General features: G+C 34.2%; 1 protein-coding gene across 6 annotated transcripts in view; it reads left to right on the top strand.

Annotated features, from left to right (window-relative positions):
* The window catches only part of FERMT2 (FERM domain containing kindlin 2), a 78,125-nt gene that overhangs the window by 38,813 nt on the left and 15,337 nt on the right, over nt 1–23,975 (top strand). For 3 of the 6 annotated variants that reach the window (XM_063090244.1, XM_063090242.1, XM_063090241.1), the window contains exons 4-8: nt 6,843–6,977; nt 17,302–17,334; nt 17,663–17,888; nt 17,999–18,101; nt 19,559–19,666. In XM_063090244.1, coding sequence (XP_062946314.1) covers nt 6,843–6,977; nt 17,302–17,334; nt 17,663–17,888; nt 17,999–18,101; nt 19,559–19,666 — 605 coding nt within the window. The remainder of the gene's footprint in view (nt 1–6,842; nt 6,978–17,301; nt 17,335–17,662; nt 17,889–17,998; nt 18,102–19,558; nt 19,667–23,975) is intronic. The other 3 variants (XM_063090245.1, XM_063090246.1, XM_063090243.1) reach the window with 1 other exon arrangement.

The raw sequence follows: 23,975 nt of genomic DNA, 5'->3' as shown, positions 1-23,975 counted from the left end.
TTGTCTTCAGGATCATACTGGTAAAACCATGTTTCATCTTCTCTGACAGTTCTTCAAAGAAATGCTTCAGGATCTTAATCCCACATGTTTAAAATTTCCACTGAAAGCTCTGCTCTTGTCTGCAGCTGATCTGGGTCAACAGTTTTGGCAACCATCCAGCAGAAAGCTTGTTCAACTTTAATTTTTAGTCAGGATTGAGTAAGCTGAACCAGTTGATTTTCTTCAATTAGGGCACAAATAAGATTAATTTTTTCCTCACAAATTGATGGTGGCTGGTCTGCCACTGTGGGCTTTATCTTTAACATTGACTCTTTTCCTTCTTAAAATGAGTTATTTATTTATAAGCTGATTTCCTTGGGGCATTGAATAGGCAGTAAACTGGTGCTCTCAAAGCTGGGCTCATTCTGTTGGTTTCTCTTCTCTTTTGTGCTTTGAACACATAAAAACTGAGCTCATGGTATTTCTTTTCAAACTTCTGTGCCTTCCCATCTCCATTCCCAGTGTCTTCATAGCAGTAATCCCAGATGCACATGCCAGAAATATAGGAGTCGTCCTTAGCACCACTCTTTCTTGAATACATATTTCATTTGTCACCTAGAAATGCTCATTTTTTCCTCCAAGATCTGTCTTGAATCTTTTCACATCTCTCCATCTCCACTACCTCTACTGCTCTGGTAGTCCACACCATCACCATGTTTCTCCTAGGTTATTCCAGCAGTCTCCTAAACAATCTCCTTTAATGCATTTTTTACAAAATAAACAGAAAGATTTTTGAAATTATTTTTAAATCAAAACAGTAATGCAGAATTAAAGTAAAAAAGGCTTATAACACAAAACCAGTTTTTCGTTTTATTAAGATTAAGAAACACGTTTTATTAAGATTACCTACCACTTTCTACTTAGTGTTTCTAACTTTTATTTCCATAATTCTAAATATTTGCTTATACTGTTATTTTTTTAATTTATCGATTTTAGGTGTGTTGACTTTTTACTCAACCTTTTCCTCTTTATTGTAACTCTGTTATAATTTTGGGTTAAATCGGTATCGTTGTTTATATTAACAATGTAAATATTTTTATTTGCTGAGCCAGAATGTATACTTTTATCTTTCCTATCTCATATACCTTTTTGTTCATCATTTGCTTTGTTTTCTACATGTATCTGTTGTTAGTTTTTCTACTTTCTACTATTAGTCCCCTCTTAAATAGGACACACAAAACTGAATAACTAATCCAGTTCCAGGAACCACTTCTTCTAGTTGTCTCACTTGACTTCCTCTTAAGTGGAGGATTAGTTTTACTTTACTTTTATGTTATTGTAATGAAATGAAAACCACTTACATTTCATGTACAGCCAATGTCAATTTAGTTCTAATATAGAACTACCTACCATAAGAAAAATAAAATGTCATTCTTCTTTCCCCTACCCTTCCCTAAACTACTGGTTGTCAAGGAGAAGTTGGAATCAGAATTACCTATAGAATAATCATCATAATAATAAGCTGCTGGAAGCCCTTAGCTACTGAGACTCTCTGGGGTTTGGGCCCAGACATGTATTTTTAATATTATCATTATTATTATTATTATTGACTCCACAAGCAATTCTGATGGGGCCATCTAGTTAAGGACTGCATCATCCACTTATGATTGACTGAAAAGCTAGTTAACAATATTTATTCTTCTAGTTACATTAATAGCTGGTTTGTGAGCTGGATAGGAAATGGCCTAGGAAGAAAAATCTCAACATATGAATCACATAGTGCAGTGATTCTCAAGCCCAGGGGATGTGCCAGAAACATTTAGGAGGACTTTTCAAGTTATACATGCTTGCTTTCCCCTCTCTCACTGAACATTGACTGTACTGAGTTGTGATAGAAGCATGTCATATCTCAGATGCGATTCCTTTTGTATCATTTAATACTTCTAAAGAATTTTCACCATGTACTAGTATATGATTTACTTTAAAGGAATGAATGGGTGGAGAGAGAGATTACCACCACCACCCTGCCCCCACTTAATACTGAAACAGTGTAGAGAACTGATTATTCAGAGGCTTGGAATTTTCTAATTCCTCTCTTTTCTCCCAACATGGCAGTGATGTCATTTAAAGCTGAGGATACATTGAGAATTGAAAGTGCAATTCATAAATCCTTAGGTGTCTTAGCATATTATATCTGTTCCTTTAAGAAGTAATCTAGGAAATGATTCAGTTGTCTTAGTTAGATAAATATGGCTCAAAAGATATATTTAAAATATCTTCTAAGTTTCTGAATCTTACCTAATCGTAGCAATTACTGCTGATGCATCAAACCCCAAAACTTACATTTGAGGCTAAGTGGGTTAACTTTATACCTTGAATATACAAGAAGGAAGAAAATCTTTTCTTTTTAGTTGCGTAAAACTTTAGCTGAAAAATAGGCTGTGCTTTAGCTGAGAGGTAGGCTGTGCTATTTTTAACTTCAAAAAGAAATCAAATATGCCTGGTAGCTTTTAAGAAAGTGATAGAATTTAGGAAGCAAGCATTTATTTTTAACATGATTCTGTGGTATAGTACTTAAGATGTGCTTACCCCAAATGTGCTAATAATTAAAGAGCCATCATATTCACATACTCTCTCATCACCTATTTATTCAGGATAATTTTTCTAATTCCATTTTCAGGTTTTAGAACTCACCCCCAACCCCCACAAAACAGCCTGTAAAATAAAGAACAAAACAAAAACCTTATGTGTACCATAGTGTTCCTAATAGTAACATTTAAGTAGCCAACAGACAAGCAAAAAAACCACGTAGTTATTAAAATGATTTATTTGGACTTTTAAAAACATGGGACAATGTGTATATAAAATAAAATTTTTTTTAAAAAACGGAGAAAGTCCAATGTGGTTTGCAGTAATTGCTACCATGTTAATTTTTACATGCACGTTAACTTTAACTTGAAATCTGATAGAAAAATGAGCAAAGGAAGGAAATACATATGTGACTAAAAACACATGAGAGGTATACATTATTCCTAAGCAGAGAAATGCAAATTAAAACAAGATAAAAATATAATTTTTCAAATAAGCAAAGCTTTAAAAAAAAACATGCCCATTTTGCTCTGCTTTTGCCTTAAAATTATCATACCCTTTGATTCAGTAATTCTATTCCAGTCAATTCCAAAAGAAATACAATGTGGAAAAAGATGTACATAGATTTTTGTAGATCTGTTATTTGTAATGGGCTCAGCATTAGAAGAATGGTTAAATTATGATATATTTACAAAGTAGAATATAAAGTAGCTTTTAAAGTGTTCATCATATTGTCACGTTTCATTTTTTCATTCGTTCATTCTTTTATTTATTTATTTTGGTGGCTGGTCAGTGTGGGGATCCAAACCCGTGACCTTGTTGTTATAAGGCTGTTCTTGAACTAACCGAGCTAATTGGCCAGTCTCATAGTTCATTTTTTAAGAACAGATTTTAAATGACTTATACTTCTTTGTAATTTCCAAATTTCTACCATGATTATATTTTTTATAATTAGAAAAATACATTAATACCTAATACTTACAAAAACACTTATGTATTATTTAACTTTTACAACAACCTCCTGAGGTACTTTTATTCTCATTTTACAGATGAGGAAAAATGGACACTGACAGGCTAAGTCGATTGTCCAAAGTCACACAGCTAATAAACAGTGGAGCTGGGATTGAATCCACCTTCTTCCTTAAATTGTGCTTCTGCAGCAGTTGATAGATCCTTGTTTTGCCTCCCTTATAAACAAAAAGCTTCCTAATTTTCATAACAATGGACTGAGTATAGTACATATAGTGGGCTCCTGAAGCTGTAAACTGCCACATGTAAAACTTTGATCCAGTAATTTAGCAATCTGGAGCATTGCAAGTTTTTCAGTGATTTGCCTTGTGTTGTCTTCCTAGCCTGGCATATAGTGTAATGCTTCCAAACATGATATATAGACCTAGTGCTTCTCCTCTCTCCTACTCTGCTACTTGACCTTTCTTTTTTTTTTTCCTTTTTTTTGGTGGCTGGCCAGTTGCTTTGCTTTGCTTTGCTTTTTCTTCTCCTTCCTTCCTTCCTTTCCTCTTTTCCTCCCTCCCTCTCCATTTCTTCATACTCTATATTTTTAATTAACTCTATTCTGGTGTTGATATACAATAAGCTTATACCCATTTGAAGTGTATGGTTTGAGTTTTGACAAATGTTTGCACCTGTGAAACCACCACAATCTAGGTACAAAACATTTCTATCACCCTTTAAATTACAGCTAATGACAACCATTGATCTGCCACTGTTGATTTAGTGGCATTTTCTGGAATTTTATAAATGGAATAATGTAATATACTCTTCTGATTAGCTTTTTCTACTTAAAATGAATGAATCTCAAAATTATCATATTAATGCATGTGTGAATAGTTTGTTTCTTTTTACTAATGAGTTATGTTCCATTGTATGAGTAGTATACCATTGATATTCAAATTCATATTTTTTTTATCCATTTGGGTTATTTCCAGTTTGGGCTTTTATGACTAAAGCTGTTATGAAGGCATTTTTTATTTTCTTGGGTAAATAACTAGGAGTTGAATGTCTGAGTTTTGTGTGGTAAGTGTATGTTTAACTTTATAAGAAACTGCCAAACTATTTTCAAAAATTGTCTCATTTTACATTCCCACTAGCCTGGGTTTCATGGTTCCAGTTATTTCTCCACATCCTCATCAACACTGGGTATTAATCAGTCGTTTTAATGCTGGCCATTCTGATGGGTGCATAATAATATCTCATTGTGCTTTTAATTTGCATTTCCCTTATGATCAATAATATTAAGTATTTTTTCATGTGCTTCTTGGCCATTTTTCTTTGTTGAAGTGCCTGTCGAAATCTTTAACTTGTTATTAATATTGAGTTGGTGTGGGTTCTTCTTGAATATAAGACTTTTGTCAGATATAAACATGTGTTACAAATAAATTTTGTCCCAATATACACATGCCTTTTTGTTTTCTCAACAGTATCTTTCAAAGAACAAGTTGGCGTATTTTTTTTATAAAGGGCAGTTTTTTGTGATTCCTTTTTTTGTGTGCCCTATGTAAGAAATCTTTATCTCCTTATGTTTTCTTCTAGTTTTATTGTTTTGGCTATTACATTTAGGTCTATGATCTATTTAGAATTAATATTTGCATATTCAGTTATGTGTTAATTTTCTTTTTAAACATATATGTATGTGAATCTCTCACTGTTTAGCACTGTTTGTTAGAAAGATTTTCTTCCTTTCCCCGTGAATTGCCTTGGCACTTTTGTCAAAAATTATTTCACTTTTATTTATGTTCTTTTTTAATTTTAAAAAAATTAATTGACAGATAAAATTAAATGTATTATCATGTATGACATGATATTTTAAAGTATGTTGATATTGTAGAATGATTGAATCTAGCTAGTCAACAAATGCATCACCTCACACAATCATTTTTGTGGAGAGAATACTCAACATCCCCTCTCTTTGCATTTTTCAAGAATACAGTATGAGGGTACTTCAAAAAGTTCATGGAAAGATTCATATTATCTTTTAATTCTATTTTTCCATGAACTTTTTTGAGTATCCTCATAGATCCCACATTTTCTTTTTCCATTCATCCGTTGATGGACACTTTTATTGATTTCATATATCAGCTATTGTGAATAATGCTGCAGTAAAACATGGAAGTGCAGATATCTCTTCAACATACTGATATGATTTCCTGTGGATATATCCAGCAGTGGGATTGCTGGATCTTTTGTCAAAAATTATTGACCAATCTATATCTAGTTCTGTTTGGGGCACTCTCGTCTATTACATTCTTCTATATGTCTTATCATTTAGCCAATAACTGCACTGTCTCAATTACTGTACCTTTATGTCTTGAGGTGAGTTAGTGTAAGTCCTCCAATTCTGTTCTTTTTAAAAATCACTTTGACTATTCTCAGATTGTTCTCATTTCCATATAAATTTTACAATGTGCTTGTCAATTTCTACAAAAAAGCAAGTTAGAATTTTGACTGGGACCCATTGAGTTTTTAGCTCAATTTGGGGAGAATTAACAATATTGAGCTTTGCAATATATATGTAATATATATCTACTTCTTTGGGACATCTTTAATTACTTTTGCCACTTTCATTTAACCATTTTGCCTCTTATCTGACTCCTCAAATGAAAACAAATAGATACAGAAGCTTGTAGCCGTTTTATATGAGGCAGTAAAGTTTGAATCAATTAAAACTTGAGATTTGGTAATGGTGTGAAAGTATCATTACGTTTACTTCATGTATCATGTGTGCCTTATACAGAATAAATTAGGGCTACCATATAAGGCTTAATTTCTTCCAGTTTTAGATTAAAAAGTAGATATATAAATAAGGGTTCTAAATATTTTTTCCTATACCCTAGTGAATTGTTATCCATCCACTTTGAAGTCTTTACATTTATTTTGGGTAGTTTTGCTTTCTTTTTTTTTTTTTTTTGTCCTTTTCATGACCGGCACTCAGCCAGTGAGTGCACAGGCCATTCCTATATAGGATTCGAACCCGCGGCGGGAGCGTCGCTGCGCTCCCAGCGCTGCACTCTCCCTAGTGCGCCACGGGCTCAGCCCAATTTGGGGTAGTTTCGAATTGAGTGCATTTGGTAGTTTTTTAAGAAAAGTGTCATACATCAGTCTTTTGCATGGCATCATGTCTGGCAAAGCTCAAACTTACACCTACCAAGAAGGAAATTACAGATTCTTATCTTGAAATAGACTAATAGACAAATTTACTAAGTGTAAAGTGTTCAAAGTTTCCTTTGTTGTAGTAAAATAATTTGTTTTCTTAACAGATATCAGACACCCTGAAGAACTTTCTCTCTTAAAAAAACCCAGAGATCCAACAAAGAAAAAAAAGAAAAAGCTAGATGAGCAGTCTGAAGATGAGGCACTTGAATTAGAAGGTCCTCTTATCACTCCTGGATCAGGTGAGACTTTGACTAAGCAAGGGGCTGCTCAAAGTGAGAAAACTGTGGAGTATGTCTTTTTGATAGTGGGTAAATGGATTATGTAGGTCAGGAGAGAGGTCAAGTTGGAAAAAAAAAAGCAAAAAAGCCTCTTCTTCAGCATCTTTTCCCTCAATCATGAAGTCGCCATCAGTGTCATTAGTGTCTGTCATGTGCAAATCATCATGTCAGGCATTCAGGCATTAATAGTTGAATCAATAAAGAGAAAGCCTGGTTTTCTTGCTCAGAGAGTCAAAAAGGGATAATGCCAAAACTGGACTCAGTTCTTTGCTTTGCAGAAACTGGAAATTTTTTAGTATGTAGATTGTGAAAAACATCATTATTTAGTTAATACATTATTAAATTACTTATAACTTTCTCTCTGCTTACATATGCTGTTCCCTTTGCCTCTGTACCTTTTTTCCTTTAAGATATTATTCCTTCAAGAAGCTTTCTCAGATTCCCTTCCATTATTTTTCCAATCTGAATTAGGCATCCTTCTGTCATAAGTCATTAGACTTTTCTCTTTGGTTTTATACTGCATGTTCTCCCCTAACACTTAATTGTGAGTTCCCTGCATGAAGGGACTATCTCTCATCTTTTTATTACCAGAACCAGCTCAGCAAATGGCATTCAGCAAGTCTGTAGGTAATGTCTATTGGGTACCTAGATGACTAATCAATACATAGTTCTTTAATCCTTGGCATATACATGGACTGAACATTAGTTTCCCATGTTTCTATTCGCCACACAATTATAAATCTTTTACTTAGGGTGGGTCCCTCCAGCAAATACCTAAACTAATTTTACTAATTTAATTCATTCCTCATTTTTTAAAATTCTGGGATGATGATGATAATGAAAGCAAACACTTATGCAAATGTACTTCAAGAAGTTCATGGAAAGATTAGAATTATCTGAGAGCTTATTGTACAATGCCCACAAATGTTTTATGCACTTCCATGGAAACTCATTAATTTTCACTACAACTCTTTGAAGTAGATTCTGTTATTTCCCAAATTTTAAGGATGAAGAAATTATGGTACAGTAAGATTAGGAAAGTATAAGGTCACAGACCTTGTAACTTTTCTGTAACTACTCATGATGGTTGCATTAAGTAGTTTATAGGTTAGTTGAAAAACAGTTACTATATTTAAAAAGGTAATATATAAATGCTAAATGGATGTTGTAGAAAATAATGTTTTAGGAATTTAGAAAACAAAATGATCAGTTCCAAATATGGTAAACTCAGTTTTATGGGTTGGGGAATTAAGTTGTGAATAAGGCTTTTAAGTTCCAGTGGCTAGGATTTTGATGGGAAGAAAAGGCAATCCAAGCAGAAAGAATGATATTGACAAAGACTGTCCTAGCAAAAGGAAAATACTCAGCTGAGCCAATTCATAAGGGAGAGACCTCCAAAGTACTTTCAGGATCACAATGGAGGGTATTTAATGGCAGGCTACAGAATTTAGACTAGTGCATTGTTGAGCCATTGGTTTCTGAATGTGTTACAAAACAAACAAATTAGTATTTTAGAAAGAGTATCAAATTTACATTTAGTCAGTTATTGTAGAGGAGGGCATTGAGAGGAAGGGTTGTGAGTAGTGGTAGAAGCCCAGAGATTGAGGAGGTAAAAGAGAATAAAAGATTATGTCCGTGTGATATTGTGACAAAATAAGAAATATATATTTTGGTCTTCCTCTAGTGTTCCTGGCACAGAGATCCTAAAACTCTTGTAATTTCCTGAGTGATAAGAACCATGAAGTAATGTCTTTTGTTGTTCATAAGAAGCCCCTTTCAACCACACCTGAGTTTATGTTAATGAGGTAACTTTTGGAAAGCTCCTACAGATAGGGGCTGGTTGCTAGAGGAACCAACTATGTGATTAGAGAATTAGAACTTTTAGCCCCACCCCACCTCCACACATGCACACTTACCTCCCAGACTGGGGAGGGGGGGAGCTGGAGGTTGAGTTGATGACCAATGACCAATTATTTAAGCAATCATGCGTACATAGTGAAGCCTCCATAAAAACCCAAAAGGATGGGGTGTAGAGAGCTTCCAGGTTGGTGAACTCATGGAGGTACTGTGGGAGTAGTGTTCCTGGAAAACACATGGAAACATCATGCCCCTTCTGACATAGCTTGCCCTATGCATCTCTTCTGTCTGGCTATTCCTAAGTTGTATTCTTTTATAATAAGCCGGTGAGCTAAACTGACTTCCTGAGTTCTGTGAGCCATTCTAGAAAATTATCAAACCCAAGGAGAGGGTTATGGGAACCTCTGATTTATAGCCAGTTGGTCAAAAACACAGGTGATAACAGAGGTGATAACTGGTATCTGAAGTGGGAGGTAATTTGTGGGACTTTAGCCTTTGTGGTCTGCACTAATTCCTGGTAGAAAGTGCCAGAATTGAGTAAAATTGTAGGACACCAAGTTGGTGTCAGTAGAGAATGGGAGAATTGCTTTGTGTGAGAAAAACTTCCACACATTTGGTGTCATAAGTGAAATATTGAAAGTAGTAGAGAGGAAACAGAATAAGGTTAATTTTAAAATTTGATTTAGACATGAGGGTTTCTGTTTATGAAAGCATCTGATAATAGACACCATCTATGCTTTTAGTTATTTTATAATTAAATGGAAACATTTAATTCATATAACATAGAATTACATTGAACAGTTTTTATGGGATGGATAATTTCGGAGAGGCTGAAATCAGGCAGGATTGGTCTTAGAAATGCAAATGAGAAGTTTTGTACAGTGTTTCTAGGTGTTTAAAGATGATTTGGAGATAAAGAATGATGAATTAAGACGGGGGAAAGCCATAAATCCTTTGGGCTAAGTAACTGTTTTGTTTTGTTTTTTCTTAAATTAAGGTGTTACTTATATACAATAAAGTGAACAAATTTTAAATTACATATGAGTATTTACAGACATATAAACCCTTGTAACCACCCAGATTGTAATATAGCGTGATACCAGCATCCCAGAAAGCTATACATGCCTTTATCCAGTCAGTATCCCACAGAAATATAACCACTTTTTGCCTCTATCACCACAGGTTAGTGTTGCTGCTTCTTGAACCTCATATGAATGGACTCATACACTATGTGTTCTCTCATGTCCATGAAGTTATTGTGTTTTAAGTGAGGGAATTAAAAAATAAGTTTTGGTTGTCTACACCCAAGTAGTTTAATTAAAAGAAAAACAATTCAGGAGTTCCAACAAGTTGATGTGAAATGCTAAGAAAGTGCACCAAGGTGGTAATATATGAGGACTGATGATGATCTGTAGAGAAAAAGTCCACTGAGAATCATACACACTTAAAAAGTACATTTAGTTAATTTTTAGAAGAAATATTGAACACCTAATTTGCCTGCTTTTATGTTTTATTAGCATGTTAGTCAATTATTGGACTAAATACTGAAAAATATCAGTTTCATGTTGTATTTATAACAAATAGCAACAGGTCAATCTATCGCAATATATAACATCTTCAGGATGCCAGATACTATGTTCAGTGATTTATTAATGTTCCTCTACTGCAGAATTGTAGTGAGGATTAGATAGATATAGCCTTCATTTTACCAGTGAAGGAAACAGACTCAGTTTCCCTTAGTTACCACATGCTTCTTGAATTGTATCACATTGTGAGCATGTGTTCTGATGTTTAAAGATAGACTATAAGCTCTTTTTTCCCCAATCAAAAGGGATAGTTTTTGGTCATTTTTTAAAAACAGTTATAGGAGAGAATAAGAAAAAATAAGTTCATGTCTTACAGTTTATCTTAAAAGCATAAATATACATTCCTTTGTCAGCTTTTTATGTAGCGCTTAGAAGGCCTTTTTGAGTATGGATCTGCTGGTTTGTAGTTGAATCTTTTTTACTAATCCATGTCTATAGTACCTATTTTTTGATTTCTAATTTAGGTGTCTTTAAAGTTGAGTGAAAATTTAAGGAACCTTTGCAAAACAATCTGAGTGCAAAGTCTAAAATCTAGTGTTTTTTTTACCATCTCTTCCCTCCCAATCTTTTATAATTACTGGTCTCTGACTAATTCAGCAAATTTTAGCTACTTTTCTTTATCGGGTTTCCAGAACATTTAAGTTAGTTATCATAGGATCTATACCTGTTTCTTTTTGCATTCATGTTTCCCAGTTTCACTTTAATTACTGTAACAAATAAAACTGGCCTATACAATTTGGTGGGTTTACAGATTCATTTACCAGCTGTAAATTTCATGGCATATGGTAGTTTTTATAGAGGGAATATTGAAGTTAATAGATAAACAGAGGAGTCTGTTAGGTGGTTAACAGAATTCTTGCTGTACTTCATCTGGTGCTCAAAGATAGGAGTGTACATTATGGGTATTTAAGAGAGATTTCAAGGATAGTTTTGATTGTATCTTGTTTTACTTTAGGCATTGCCTTTAGAAGCTAACAGACCTCTGCATTAGATACTAACTTTATGGTTCCATCTTTTGCTAATCCTAAGCTGCCCAATATCTGGCTGGCTTGTACCCAAAAACAACATCCTTACCAATTCTTAACCTCCCCTATCTTGGGCTCCCTTGTGTTTACTACCACCAGTTCCCTTTTCACACAGGCTGCAGCTATTTAATTCTGGTCTGTGTACCATTCCTCAGTTCTTTCCTCTCAGAGGCTTGACCTTTGAACAGCTTTGTGTGCCCTAAGAGACACTTCTGGACTGTGTCTGTGCAAGGGATCCTTTTCAGAAAGGAAACCAGTGTTTTTATTTCAAAGTTGCTAATCCTAACAAGCACATTTGTTGAGCAAGTTCTTGTCCTAAACACTAAATATAATATTATATTTAATCCTCACAACAATTCTGAAAAGTAGGTAGCATGAAAAGAGAAACTCGGAGTAGCTAAGTCACTTGCCTGGGAACAAACACCTAGTAAGTGGTAGAGCTAAGCTTTGAGCCCAGGTCTGTCCTGCTTTGAAGCTGGAGTTCTGACCATTGGGCAACACAGTACACCTTCCTCATTCCCTCTTACACTCTTAATGAGTACACAGCCTCAATTTTAGCAAATGTTTCAATGATCACAGATGCTACAACCTAGCTTTTACTTAATTTTTGTAGCCTTCCTTACCTTAAAGAAAAAATTAGTTAAAATTTAAGTTCCATGAGAAATCTTTATACTGTACTCTACATGTATAGTGGCAAACAGAATAATCCCATATTATCCAAATTAGGACCTATAACACTGAAGAGTTTTTTTAAGCCCAGGAGAATTGGAATTTGGGAAGCTAGGTGAGTTTTGTTGCCCAGAAACCATGGGTGAAGACCAGTGTGCTGGTCCAATAAGCAGGAAATCTTGAAATTTTTAGATTATCCAGAAAGGGCTACAAGTAGACTCTGAGTATGAAAAACATAAGAAAAATCTTGATTTTTAAGAAAAGATGAGCAAGAAGCTACTGGCAGAATTGGAAGCATTGGATAATTTTGTGGTAGTTCATTCTTACTGATTTTTTTATTCTATCCCCTTCACCTGTGGTGATGATGACAAAATATAGGAAAGCTGGTTAGTATATAACTTAAGCTCCTGAATAATAGCAATTGGGTTAGCATCAGTCTTTTCACTGAATTCTTATCCTTTAGGGCTACTATCTTGATTAAGCCATAGTAATTTAGATTGAGCAGCCTACTAATATTTCTCCTTTTAGAAATCACATCTAATATGAATTACTAATCTATATTTTAAAGATACTTCCCTTTGGTAGGAAAGTGGGCTACAAAACAAAATCACAAATAAGCCGTATGGTTTGGTTTTTTCCTCTCTTGGTTGTCTTTCATTTGTAATGGTTGAAGAGTAACTGTATATTATTGATATAAACAGGACAAATTTATTAAGAATTTATAGTCTAGGAGAAAATTTAGTAAGATAGAATTAAATAAACATATAATGTCAGGTTTTCCCTCTCCACAGCCAATAATTATATGTATATCCAATAAGTAACTATTATTTAATACATATATTCTTTCACTTAATCCTCACAAAACTATAGTTTTGGTGCCATCCCCATTTTGCTTCTGAGGAACAAATCCTATGAGGGTTAAGTAATTTGCCCAAGGTAGCAAAGCTAATAAGTAGCAGAGCTAGAGCTTAAATCCAATTCTGTCTGGCTCTAGTGCTCATGCTGCTAACTATTATGGAGCATAATCTCTCCAACTATAATATTTAAATATTTTGTGAATTCTAATAGGAATGTCTGCCAAAATACTAGTGTGTAAATTGTACCTCAACAAAGCCTTTTTTTTTTTTTAAATGTAATGTCTTAAGAGGTAAGGAATCATGAGTGAATTAATGATTCTCAGATTTTATTCAAATTCTTACATAGAATTATGATACATTATCCAGGTTCTTAAATACCTTGTTTTGCATGGCTGTGCTCAGGTGGTACGCTCTTAAATGCTTTGCCACTTCTCGGCTGTAACTAGGTAAAATACCTAATATCTGATTACCTTTAAGGAGGGAACCAACTGAACCATTCCAACCTGATCCAAGTCTGGGGGAAATATTTTTCAAAGAGAATAAATTTTACAGTATGGTCACAGATATACAAAGAAATTTAATTGTCAGGATTTATTGCATAAATAGAAAATGATCTCATTCAAAATATTTCTAAAAAATCTTAAAGGCAACTAGACAAAGGAAAAATCTGGGTTCTAAACTAATACTGAAAATAATCAACATTTCACTTGCTTGGACATCAAGAAAATCACTTATGTAGGATGTCATTTTTTCCTAACTGGAACTTAGCATTTTAAGCATCAAAACATTTTTTAAAAACTATTCTTTAGTACAAAAGTAATGCATGCTTGTAGAAAATACTCAAATATTACAGAATTATGTATTTTTTCTTGTTTTTATTTTTTTTTCCCAGTGAAAGTGGGAGTACACACATTGTGTTTGTTCACTCAGTGATACATACTAATGGATCTCATCTTTTTTTAATTACAAAAATCATACATTAATACAGTCTCATTCTAATAAACTCAAATAATACAGAAAATGTTCTAAACCAAAGGTGAAAGTTTGTCTTAAGCTTATTCCCTGGTAACTCCCTCTCAAGAGATAGCCGTTTCCTGATTACTGTGTAGAACTGTTGTAACAGTTTGGAATACAGCTTCACAGTCCTCTATGTGTTTATATACTTTCTATGTGGAGTATATACTTGCATGTCTGGGTTTTTTTAAATGACGTAAATGAGATCCTAATATATATTGTGTATTGTTCTGCAAATTTGATTGTTTTCATTGAAATTATGTTTTGGTGATTTTTCTGTGTCAGAACTCAGAGGTCTCCCTAGTTCTTATAAATGACTTCAAAGTTTTTTACATAGAAAAACTATATTTACCTGTTTCTGTATCTAGGTGTTATCTAATTTTTCTATCAGATATATACCAGAATGTTTCTGTGGCTTACACAGCTATCAATAGCATATGAAAATGCTCCTTTTTCTACATTCTGCCTAATATTGAATGTTGTAAATCTTTATAAATTTTTGCTAATTTAATGATAAATAATATCTCAGAGTTACTTATTTCGCATTCTACTGATAAATACTAGTACAGTTGAATAATTTATATATTTATTAGCCATTCCTATTCCATTAATTTTGAAATGACAGACTTTTATTTATATTTTGCTTTTACTTATATTAATCTTTTAATATGTTAGTTAGTTTCCCCTATATACTGGTACTTGGTGGCCTCTTTATACTGTACTAAGCTCTACATTTTCATGTAGTGTTATCTGTTAAGTAATTTACTTTATAGTTATGTGTTTTCACTCTTTCGAAAATCTTCTCCAGAAATATTATAAAAATCCTTTTAATGCTTTCATCGTTATATGTATATATTTTAATGCATTTGTAATATTACATTTATTTATATTTCTTAATTCACCTGTAATTTGTTTTTAAGGTATGAGATAGGTATTTTGATGGAAAACTTTCTAAAACGTATTAAATACTTCAGTGCTCTCTTTAAAAAGGAATATATAAGAATTTTATTTATAGTAACTGAAATTATGAGGCAAATTTTACTATGATAAAATATAGTAATACTTGCGGTAACTATTTGGTTACATAGGATTTTTAATACCTATAATAGGCGGTCTTACACTAGTTCTTTATTTCTCTTATATCTTTCCATGTTGCTCAGCAAACTCATGTTTTGTTGCTGACTAAATCTGGTATTTCATCTTACCCTGTATTAGTTTCTGCTTCAAGTCTTTTAAACTAGGCATGAAAACAAACTAGTTGGGATTGTCTCTGAACTGAGACTTAAAGGAATTCAAAATGCATATACATTCTGACCTGGCAATGCTGCTAGAATTGGGAAATAAGTACAAAAATGTTTACTGAAGCATTGTTTTGTTTGCAATACTGACATTGGTAACAAAACTCTTAACAAATCAATGCGCACCAACTGGGAATGGCTTAAATAAGTTGCAGTAGTACACGGAGACAGCGTGTACAGCTGTAGCCAGACCGTGTTACTTATAGCTTTGCTTTGCAGTTTACTAGTTCTTGACATAGGGCAAGTTATTTAACTTCTCTGTGCCTCAGATTCCTCCTCTAAAATGAGAATAAGAGTTGTTGGGAACACTGAATGAGTTGTTAACATATAGTGCCCATAAAACAAATAGGAACAGTAAAGTGATAAAGTATGAAGTGTAGAATATACAAACTGTAGGAAACTGAGAGGGAAGAGATTTGGGTGGATGACCGATTCTTTTCACTGTGTGATTTGGGGGAACATATTTTCTGTATTAGAAACTTCATAAAGAAAATTGTCAATTCTCACTTAACTCAGTTCTGGATAGCAGTTATAGTTCATCATGCTAGGAACAAATTTTCAGTACTCTGACATTTGTAGTAAAAGACTTATTTAATAAATCTTTGAAATAAACAATAAGATTCTGCCTAGACATGAATGTTTTTCCACACCCTATTTACATACATACTCTCTACAGCAGAATTATTCTTTGCCCAGCTGAGCTGGAGTAATGTTTTCAGCCCTTCTAATAAGTGTGGGGTGCCCAATTAATCCTTTCACACAAAGGTGTCACACAATTTTAAGTTTGAAAAATACCCTCTAGTTTAAGGTTCTAGCTTTTAAACAAAGTCCCACAACTAACTATCCCAATGTTCTTCAAACTCTGAAAAAGGAGAATTTACAGCTTTCCTTTGTGTTTAAGTTTAACAATGTTCAGATTTTACAAGTTGCTGTAGTATTAACATCGGAAAAGTGGTACCAGGGATATTAAATCAGATATCCTGTGGCTAGGAAGAGATCACATTTTTCAGTAAAAAAAAAAATTTTTTTTTTTTTTTTTTTACTTTTCCCTCTCCTCCTAGACTAGGTCATGACAACTACAAAAATCTCTAGCATTACCACCACTTTTTCACAGGTAATTGTTTCTATCATTGCGTGGCAGAAAGAAGTTAGGGAGGAAAGGAGAGAGGTTCCTAAGCATATTCCTAAATTAGGTCATGGAAAAACCATTCTCTTTCCATCATCCATTAACAATGTTATACCCATTACACATTTTCTTTTTAAAAATTATGACTACAGGACAAAATATAAGTTAGCAGGGTTAGGACTTGGGAGAGAGATGCTTTTACTTAACATCATTCTGAACATTTTTAAATGTTTTAAATAAATCTAATCTCCTTAATTTTTGTAGTTTAAATGAAGGAGGGTATATCGTCAGTTGACTACTGTAACAAATTTTTATTTACATAACCTCTATGCCTACCGCTATAATACAAAGAAATTGGAAGATAAATAAGACAGTATGCCTGCCTTCAGGGGTTTAATTATAAGATATATGTTAGCTGCTTTCTAGGGCAACATTTTATCTACCCTTTTGCAATAATACTTTATTTGTAAATCTGTTGGAACAGTTTAGCTATTCACTGAGAAAACATTAAAATAAAATTTTTGTCTTAATTTATGTGAATTTATTCAATTACATTGAGCTGTCTTAAAACAGTATGGATTTCAAATGGTGGTAAATGTTACAGACATGTTTGTCACAATACACTTGACTAGAGTGCAACTCTTTTGAATTGGACAAAAGACTGGTTTTACTTTAGTTTGTAGCTTCAAGGTTCTTAACTCTTAAATCCACTTGAAATAGGTACTTCAGTTTATGATTCACAGTTAGGACAAATCTTTTTTCTTCTCTTCCATTTTCTTTTCATTCTTTTGTGTCTGTCCTCTATTTTTGCCTTTCCTTTACCTTCTGAATTCCTTTCTTTCCTTTCCTGTAGGCACTGATGTTCTTTACATTGGCCCTCTGAAAGGTGAGCCTTGCCTCAATTAAACACAAAAAGTATTGGTCTGTCTGCTTCAGCTGTATCCTTATTTTCTAATTCTCTTAAACTGATTTTTTTTTCCCCAGAATTTCTGCCAACTTAATTATATTAAGGCTTTGTTATTACATGTTCTAATGTTATATAAGTGGAATTAATTTCACATGTTTCCAAGACAGGTATAATAATGTACTAAGCTTTCCTTCCAGAATGAAGCTTGTGTTTCACAATGTGCTTTATATCATAGTATTTGTTATTATTGAAAACCAAGATTTTGTACTTCATACTTACCAACTTATTTTCCATGTTACTTATTTAGGAAGTATATATTCAAGCCCGGGACTTTATAGTAAAACAATGACCCCCACTTATGATGCTCATGATGGAAGCCCCTTGTCACCAACTTCTGCTTGGTTTGGTGACAGTGCTTTGTCAGAAGGCAATCCTGGTATACTTGCTGTGAGTCAACCAATCACATCACCAGAAATCCTGGCAAAAATGTTCAAGCCTCAAGCTCTTCTTGATAAAGCAAAAACCAACCAAGGGTAAGTTTTAAGATACAGATACAATTAAGAATTTCTTTATCCAACTAGAGATAGAAATGTTTTATTAATTCTGTCTTGCTTTATTACACTGCTTTTGTTAATTTGTCCAGGTGGCTTGACTCCTCAAGATCTCTCATGGAACAAGATGTGAAGGAAAATGAGGCCTTGCTGCTCCGATTCAAGTATTACAGCTTTTTTGATTTGAATCCAAAGGTACCGAGGGCTTAAAGGGATCTCTTTTCTTTTTGTTTTCTGTTCATTTGGATGTTTGTTTTTTAGAAGTTTGGACTGTGTATAGCAGGTGTTGGTTAATGTTAAAAACCCAAAGCTTTAGGCAGAGGCATTTGTATTTTAGGTAAGTCTTATTGTTTTAGTAGGTTGGAAGCATAACTAAACCATTTTCTCTTTTGTTAAGATAATTAAATTTTTGGTTGATTTGTATTATAAAAGTACTAGTTTGGTACTAGTACTAGTTTGGTACAGAATTGGTAAAGTCAGGTTTTTTTTATTTAATGCCTCTCTTCTAATATAAGTTTTTAAAAAGTTTTCTGCAAGATTACCTTTTCAGTTAGTTTTAGATTACTAATTATATGCCAAAGATCTTCCTTCAAAAAAATTTTTTTTCATCACGTACATTTTTTCCTAAGTCTACATTTCTTCCTGTATAATAGCCAAACATTGTTATCTGTTTTTACTATGACTGATAGTGTCTGTGCTACTGTATGCTTTTCCGGTAAGATTTAATTTTGCTATAAAGATCTGCATTTTCTCCCTCAGAAAACAGTTGGCTCAGATTTGGATCTTTTGCTTCTCTTATCATCCTGGGAAAAAACCTCTCTTGGCTACCCTTCTCATTCTTTTCATGTCTAGATTATAGTTCAGATTTTAACGTATATGTTTATCATCTTTTATTATGTGCTTAAATAATTCTTTATACAACAGTGAAGTGTATATAATAGAACTATAAAAAATTGTAATCCATTTTAGGCCACATTATATCTATTTTTAGTAAAAACTAAGGCTGTTTGGGGAATAGTTAGGTTTGTCACGGGAGGGGATATGTATTTTGTTAACATTCTAAGATTGTATTGTTAAGTTACTATTGATTTTTGTTAATATAATTAAATGGATAATTCAATAACATAAAAATCTATTTTCCACAAGTATAAATGTACCCTCTATTTTGGATATTTAAAATAACTGCTGTTTTCAAAGACCTGTCACTTTATCTGGGTTCGCTTCTCCACAGTGAGCAAGATGTTCTCCAAAATAATTAATTTGCTCTCCAATGACATTGTACTGTGGCAAGTTGCAATAATAATACTGAAGAGTAATCAGTAGTTCTATCTTACTTTAATGTCTTCAAGTTAGATTTCTTATAATATTTAGTGGTTACTTCCTGGAAAAATAACATACAAAATCTGTTTCTGATACTGAATAAGTTACCTTCTATCATATTTTAATGTTATTTAGATGTGAGTATATATAGGTATCTAGCCCTATAGGTATCTTTCTTTCTCGTAATTGGGTATTTGATAGTGAATAAAAATCCGAGAAAAATTTGTATATTAAATTTTTCTTGTCAAGCTTCAAAAGTGAATACTCAGAGTTTCAAAATTTTTTAATGTTAAAAGTGATATGTTACAAAAGAACTGTTTCTTTTGCTGCAGTATGATGCAATCAGAATCAATCAGCTTTATGAGCAAGCCAAATGGGCTATTCTCCTAGAAGAAATTGAATGCACAGAAGAAGAAATGATGATGTTTGCAGCCTTGCAGGTAGTTAAAAGAATTGGTAAATGGGACACATTGCAGAAATGCATAAAATAGTAAAATGGCATAGTAATTCCAGTAGCATTTGATAGACTATTTATTTTTGCTATGTAGAAAGTGAGTAGACACTTAGCAAAATAATTACATGAATTTAATTTTTTGTGTTATCAAGAATTTAGTCACATATTTAATGGTTACTTTGTATTTTGTAGTAAACAAATTTATCTTCCCACCCCCAAATGTATATTAGCTTAAAGCTATTAATTTTCTCTTGGAAATAAGATATATTTTAAAAATCACATTTCTGAGATGAAGCTTACCTGCATAATTTCATAAATAGCTGGGGATGATATGAAACACCGTAAAATGTGGGCTGTGACAGAAATAATATCTTATTAGATTATAAGATTTTAAGAGACTCGTGAAATTAAACATAAATTTGTTTTTGAAATGATAATCCTTAAGAAGTAGATAGCTAACATTTTCCTTAGATTAAACCAGTGTTTTTCCAAACATGGTTCTTGCACACTACCTGCTTCAGAATTACATCTGGGGCTTACTAAAAAATTATTCCCTTTTTTTTTTTTTTTTTACCAGCACACTCTCTAATAGTAAAATAGTTTTAGGGTGGCATCCACAAATCCGCATTCTTAGAGATACTGAGATCCAATGACCTCTTTCTTAGATTTCAGATATCTGAGGCTTTGGCAAGTATTCTCAGATTATGATGGGATTCTGGTTTCACCTGAAGTCCTGATAAAGTTAATGTTCTTTTTTTTTTTTTTTTGTCGTTTTCGTGACCGGCACTCAGCCAGTGAGTGCACCGGTCATTCCTATCCGAACCCGCGGCGGGAGCGTCACCGCGCTCCCAGCGCAGCACTCTACCGAGTGCGCCACGGGCTCGGCCCAAGTTAATGTTCTTTAAATAACAGAAGTACAGGAAGCAGAGTTGATGTTCAGTTTTGAAGAGCTTTCACTATAAAAATGAATTTATTTTTTTCCCTCCAAACACAAACAGAAATGCTCCTAGTCTTCCAAATGCTTTCTTCTATGCACCCAGAAAAGTTTTCAGTTATGACTAAAAAAGTTGCTGTTAGAGAGCAAGAACAGCTCATTTCTCTTTAGTTTACATGATGAAAGTAGAGAGTCAAAAAGAAGCACAGACAAAGTATCATCCTTGTTGATTGATGGATTAATCAGTTACTTTCTAGAGACTTGCTTAATCAGCTAACTAAGAATTCTGTATTGTGTTTCTGAATGATTCAGACTGTCTGAAGAATTTTGTTTGTTTTTGATAGCTGGCTGGTATGGGGGTCTGAACCCTTACCTTGGTATTATTGATGGCACATCCTAACCAAGTGAGCTAGCTGGCCAGCCCTGAAGAATTTCTTGAATTAAATTATGGAGCAGTTTATTGGGAGTCCCTCACTTGGTTATGGCTTTCTACCTACCTATTTCTATTTTGAATACAGGTTCATAATTTTCTAGTGGAAGTTTTGCCAGTGATAGAACAATAATACACATGAAATATATATGAGAAAGACCACAGATTTTATTGTACAGCATTGCTTCTTATCTTTTTTGTTATAAAAATCATGCGTGTTGTTTTGTTTTAAGCCAATAGGTGCCTATAGGGCTTGGCACATAGTAGATGCTCAGAAAGTATTTGTTGAAAGAGCGTCCACATAGCATGTTTTCACAGAAATGGCATTCTGCGGCCTACCCCGACTTAATGTGTAGTGGATATTCCATATCAGTATAATAGAAACACCTCAGAGATCATGGATTTTTAAGTTATGGAAACTGAATGGTCTCAAAGTATAGGCTTCCTAGGCCATTTTAAAATCTAGATTTAAAGAGATAATATTGGACTACGAATCCCCTGAGTTGTTGGAAGCCTTCTCAGAGACTGACCTAAAGGTTGTAGGGAGCTATTCAGTACCAGGATGAGGAAACTTTGAAAGTATGTTGAAGAGATGCCTGGTACTTTTCACTTCAGACATAGCCTGCGCTCTGAGCTATCCTTGATGCATCTGGATCGTTGTGTAAAATAAATTTATAATAGTAAAAATAAACAAAGTAAAATTCAAAATAAGCTATAGATAAAAAATAAAGTAGATTAATTAGTAACTTTTTTTTTTTTTTTTTTTTGGTGGCTGGCCATCAAACAGACCATTGTTTTTAAAGCATTTAGGTCCAACTGTACATTACAAAATTTAACAGATATCCCGTGTACTTTTGAAGGCAAAGCTGGATTTTATGATAAGTCTCTTTCATAGCCAGAATTTCTCTTGTGTGGCTCATGAGGACCTTTTGCATCAGAATCACCTGAGGCACTTAGTAAAAATGTAGATTCCTGGCTGGACCCCAGATTTGCTGAATCAGAATCTCTGGGGTGAACCTAAGGATCTGTATTTTTAACCCACTCTACATGTGATTCTTACTATATTCTGATATTTGGGGCCACTGCCTAAGGGTCTCAACGTACCTTGTTCTCCATAATTCGTGATCATGGGAGGTTCTACCACTGGAAGGGATCTCATTTCAGCACAGCTGAAGGTATAGCCAGAGACTAGATTCGTTCATTAAATGTTCCCATGAATAGGTTATGTTAAGTCAATGAATACTTTAGAAATTTGGAGTGCTACTTACTGATTTGAACATAACTCTCAAAGACTTAACATTAAATTTTAATAGATTGTTAATATTTGTTCTAAATCACTTACTTAAGTATATTTAAAATCAATGAGTTCTATATCCCAAAATTTTTCTATGTGCATATGGAAGTAGTTATCACTATCCATTGCTCTTGCACTTCCTCACGCGTGCCTGCACGCGCGCTCTCTCGCTCGCTTGCTCTCGCCATATATATATATATATATATATATATATATATATATATATATATATATCAATGGGGATCAAGCTTCAGTGAGTTTTGGGGGCATCCAATCCACAGCATTCTGCCCCTTTCCTCCAAAACTCATGTCCTTTTCACATATAAATACATTCATTTCATCCCCAAAGTCTTAACTTGTTTTAGCTCAAAAGTCTGAAGTCCCATCTATGAAATCAAAACAAGTTATCTACTTCCAAGATACAATGGTGGGACAAAAATAGGGTACATATTCCCATTCAAAAAGGGAGAAATAGGCCAAAAGAAAGAGGTAGCAGGTCCTAAACAAGTCTGAAACCCAGCAAGGCAGGTGTTAAATCTCAAAGCTGGCAAATCATGTACTTTGACTCCATGTTTGACATCTTCTGCACGCTGGTATGGGGGTTGGGCCTCCAAGTTCTTGGGCAGCCCTTTCTCCTATGGTTTTCCTGGTCTCAGGCTGTGCTTCAGGTTTCCCAGGCTGGTGTTGCACACTGGTACCTCCACAGTTCTGGGGTCTCCATGGCGGTCCCACTCTCAGACTCCAGTAAGCATAGCTCTGGTGAGGTTTCTTTGCTGCAACTCCAACATAACATTTCTACTTGGTGTTGCTTTAGTGAAGGCTGTATGCAGTGATTCTATCCCTGTGACAGATCTCTTCCTGAGTCCCCAGCCTTTTCCATACACCCTTTGAAATTGAGATGGAGACTCTCAAGCCTCCACAGCTCTGGCATTCTGCGAGCCTGCAGACTTAACACCATGTAGACACTGCCAAGACTTCCAGCCTTGTAGCTTCTGGAACTGCAGGTCCAGTCATGCCTGGGGCCAATTTAGCCACAGTTGAAGCAACTGGAGCAGCCAAGGTGGCCCTGGGTAGCAATCCTGTCAAGGGTGCTTTGGGGTTCCCTGAGACCATTCTCTCTCACTAGATCTCTGGACCTATGTTGGGAGGGGCAGCCTCAAACAACTCTGAAATGCCTTCATAGTCTTTTTTTCCATTCTCTTGATAATCCCTTTCTTCTGTACTATTCTTAGCAAACAGTTACTGGGCTACACCATTGGTTTCCTCTGTCAGACAGACTTTCTCACTCTTTATGTGGCAAGGCTGAGAATTTTCCAATTTTTTGCCCTCTGCTTTCTTTTTAATTATAGATTCTGCCTTTACTTCATGCCTTTTCTGCCATAACTCATTGTAGGCTGTTACAGGTACTCATGCAGCTTCCTGAATGCTTTACTGCTTAGAAATTTCTTTCACCAAATACCCTAGGTCAGCACCTGGAAGTTCCAAATTCCTTAAAACTTTTGGACATGAACAGAATGCAGCCATGTTCCTTGCAAGTTCATAGCAAGGGTGATCTTTGCCTCAGTTTCCAATAAGCTTCTCATTTCTATCTGAGACCTCCTTAGAATGGTCTTTATAATCCAAATTTCTATAAACAT

This window comes from Cynocephalus volans, chromosome 3, assembly GCF_027409185.1.
Source record: "Cynocephalus volans isolate mCynVol1 chromosome 3, mCynVol1.pri, whole genome shotgun sequence".
Lineage (NCBI taxonomy): Eukaryota > Metazoa > Chordata > Mammalia > Dermoptera > Cynocephalidae > Cynocephalus > Cynocephalus volans.
Note: the sequence above shows the minus strand (reverse complement) of the source record. Positions and strands in the feature narration are given on the sequence as shown.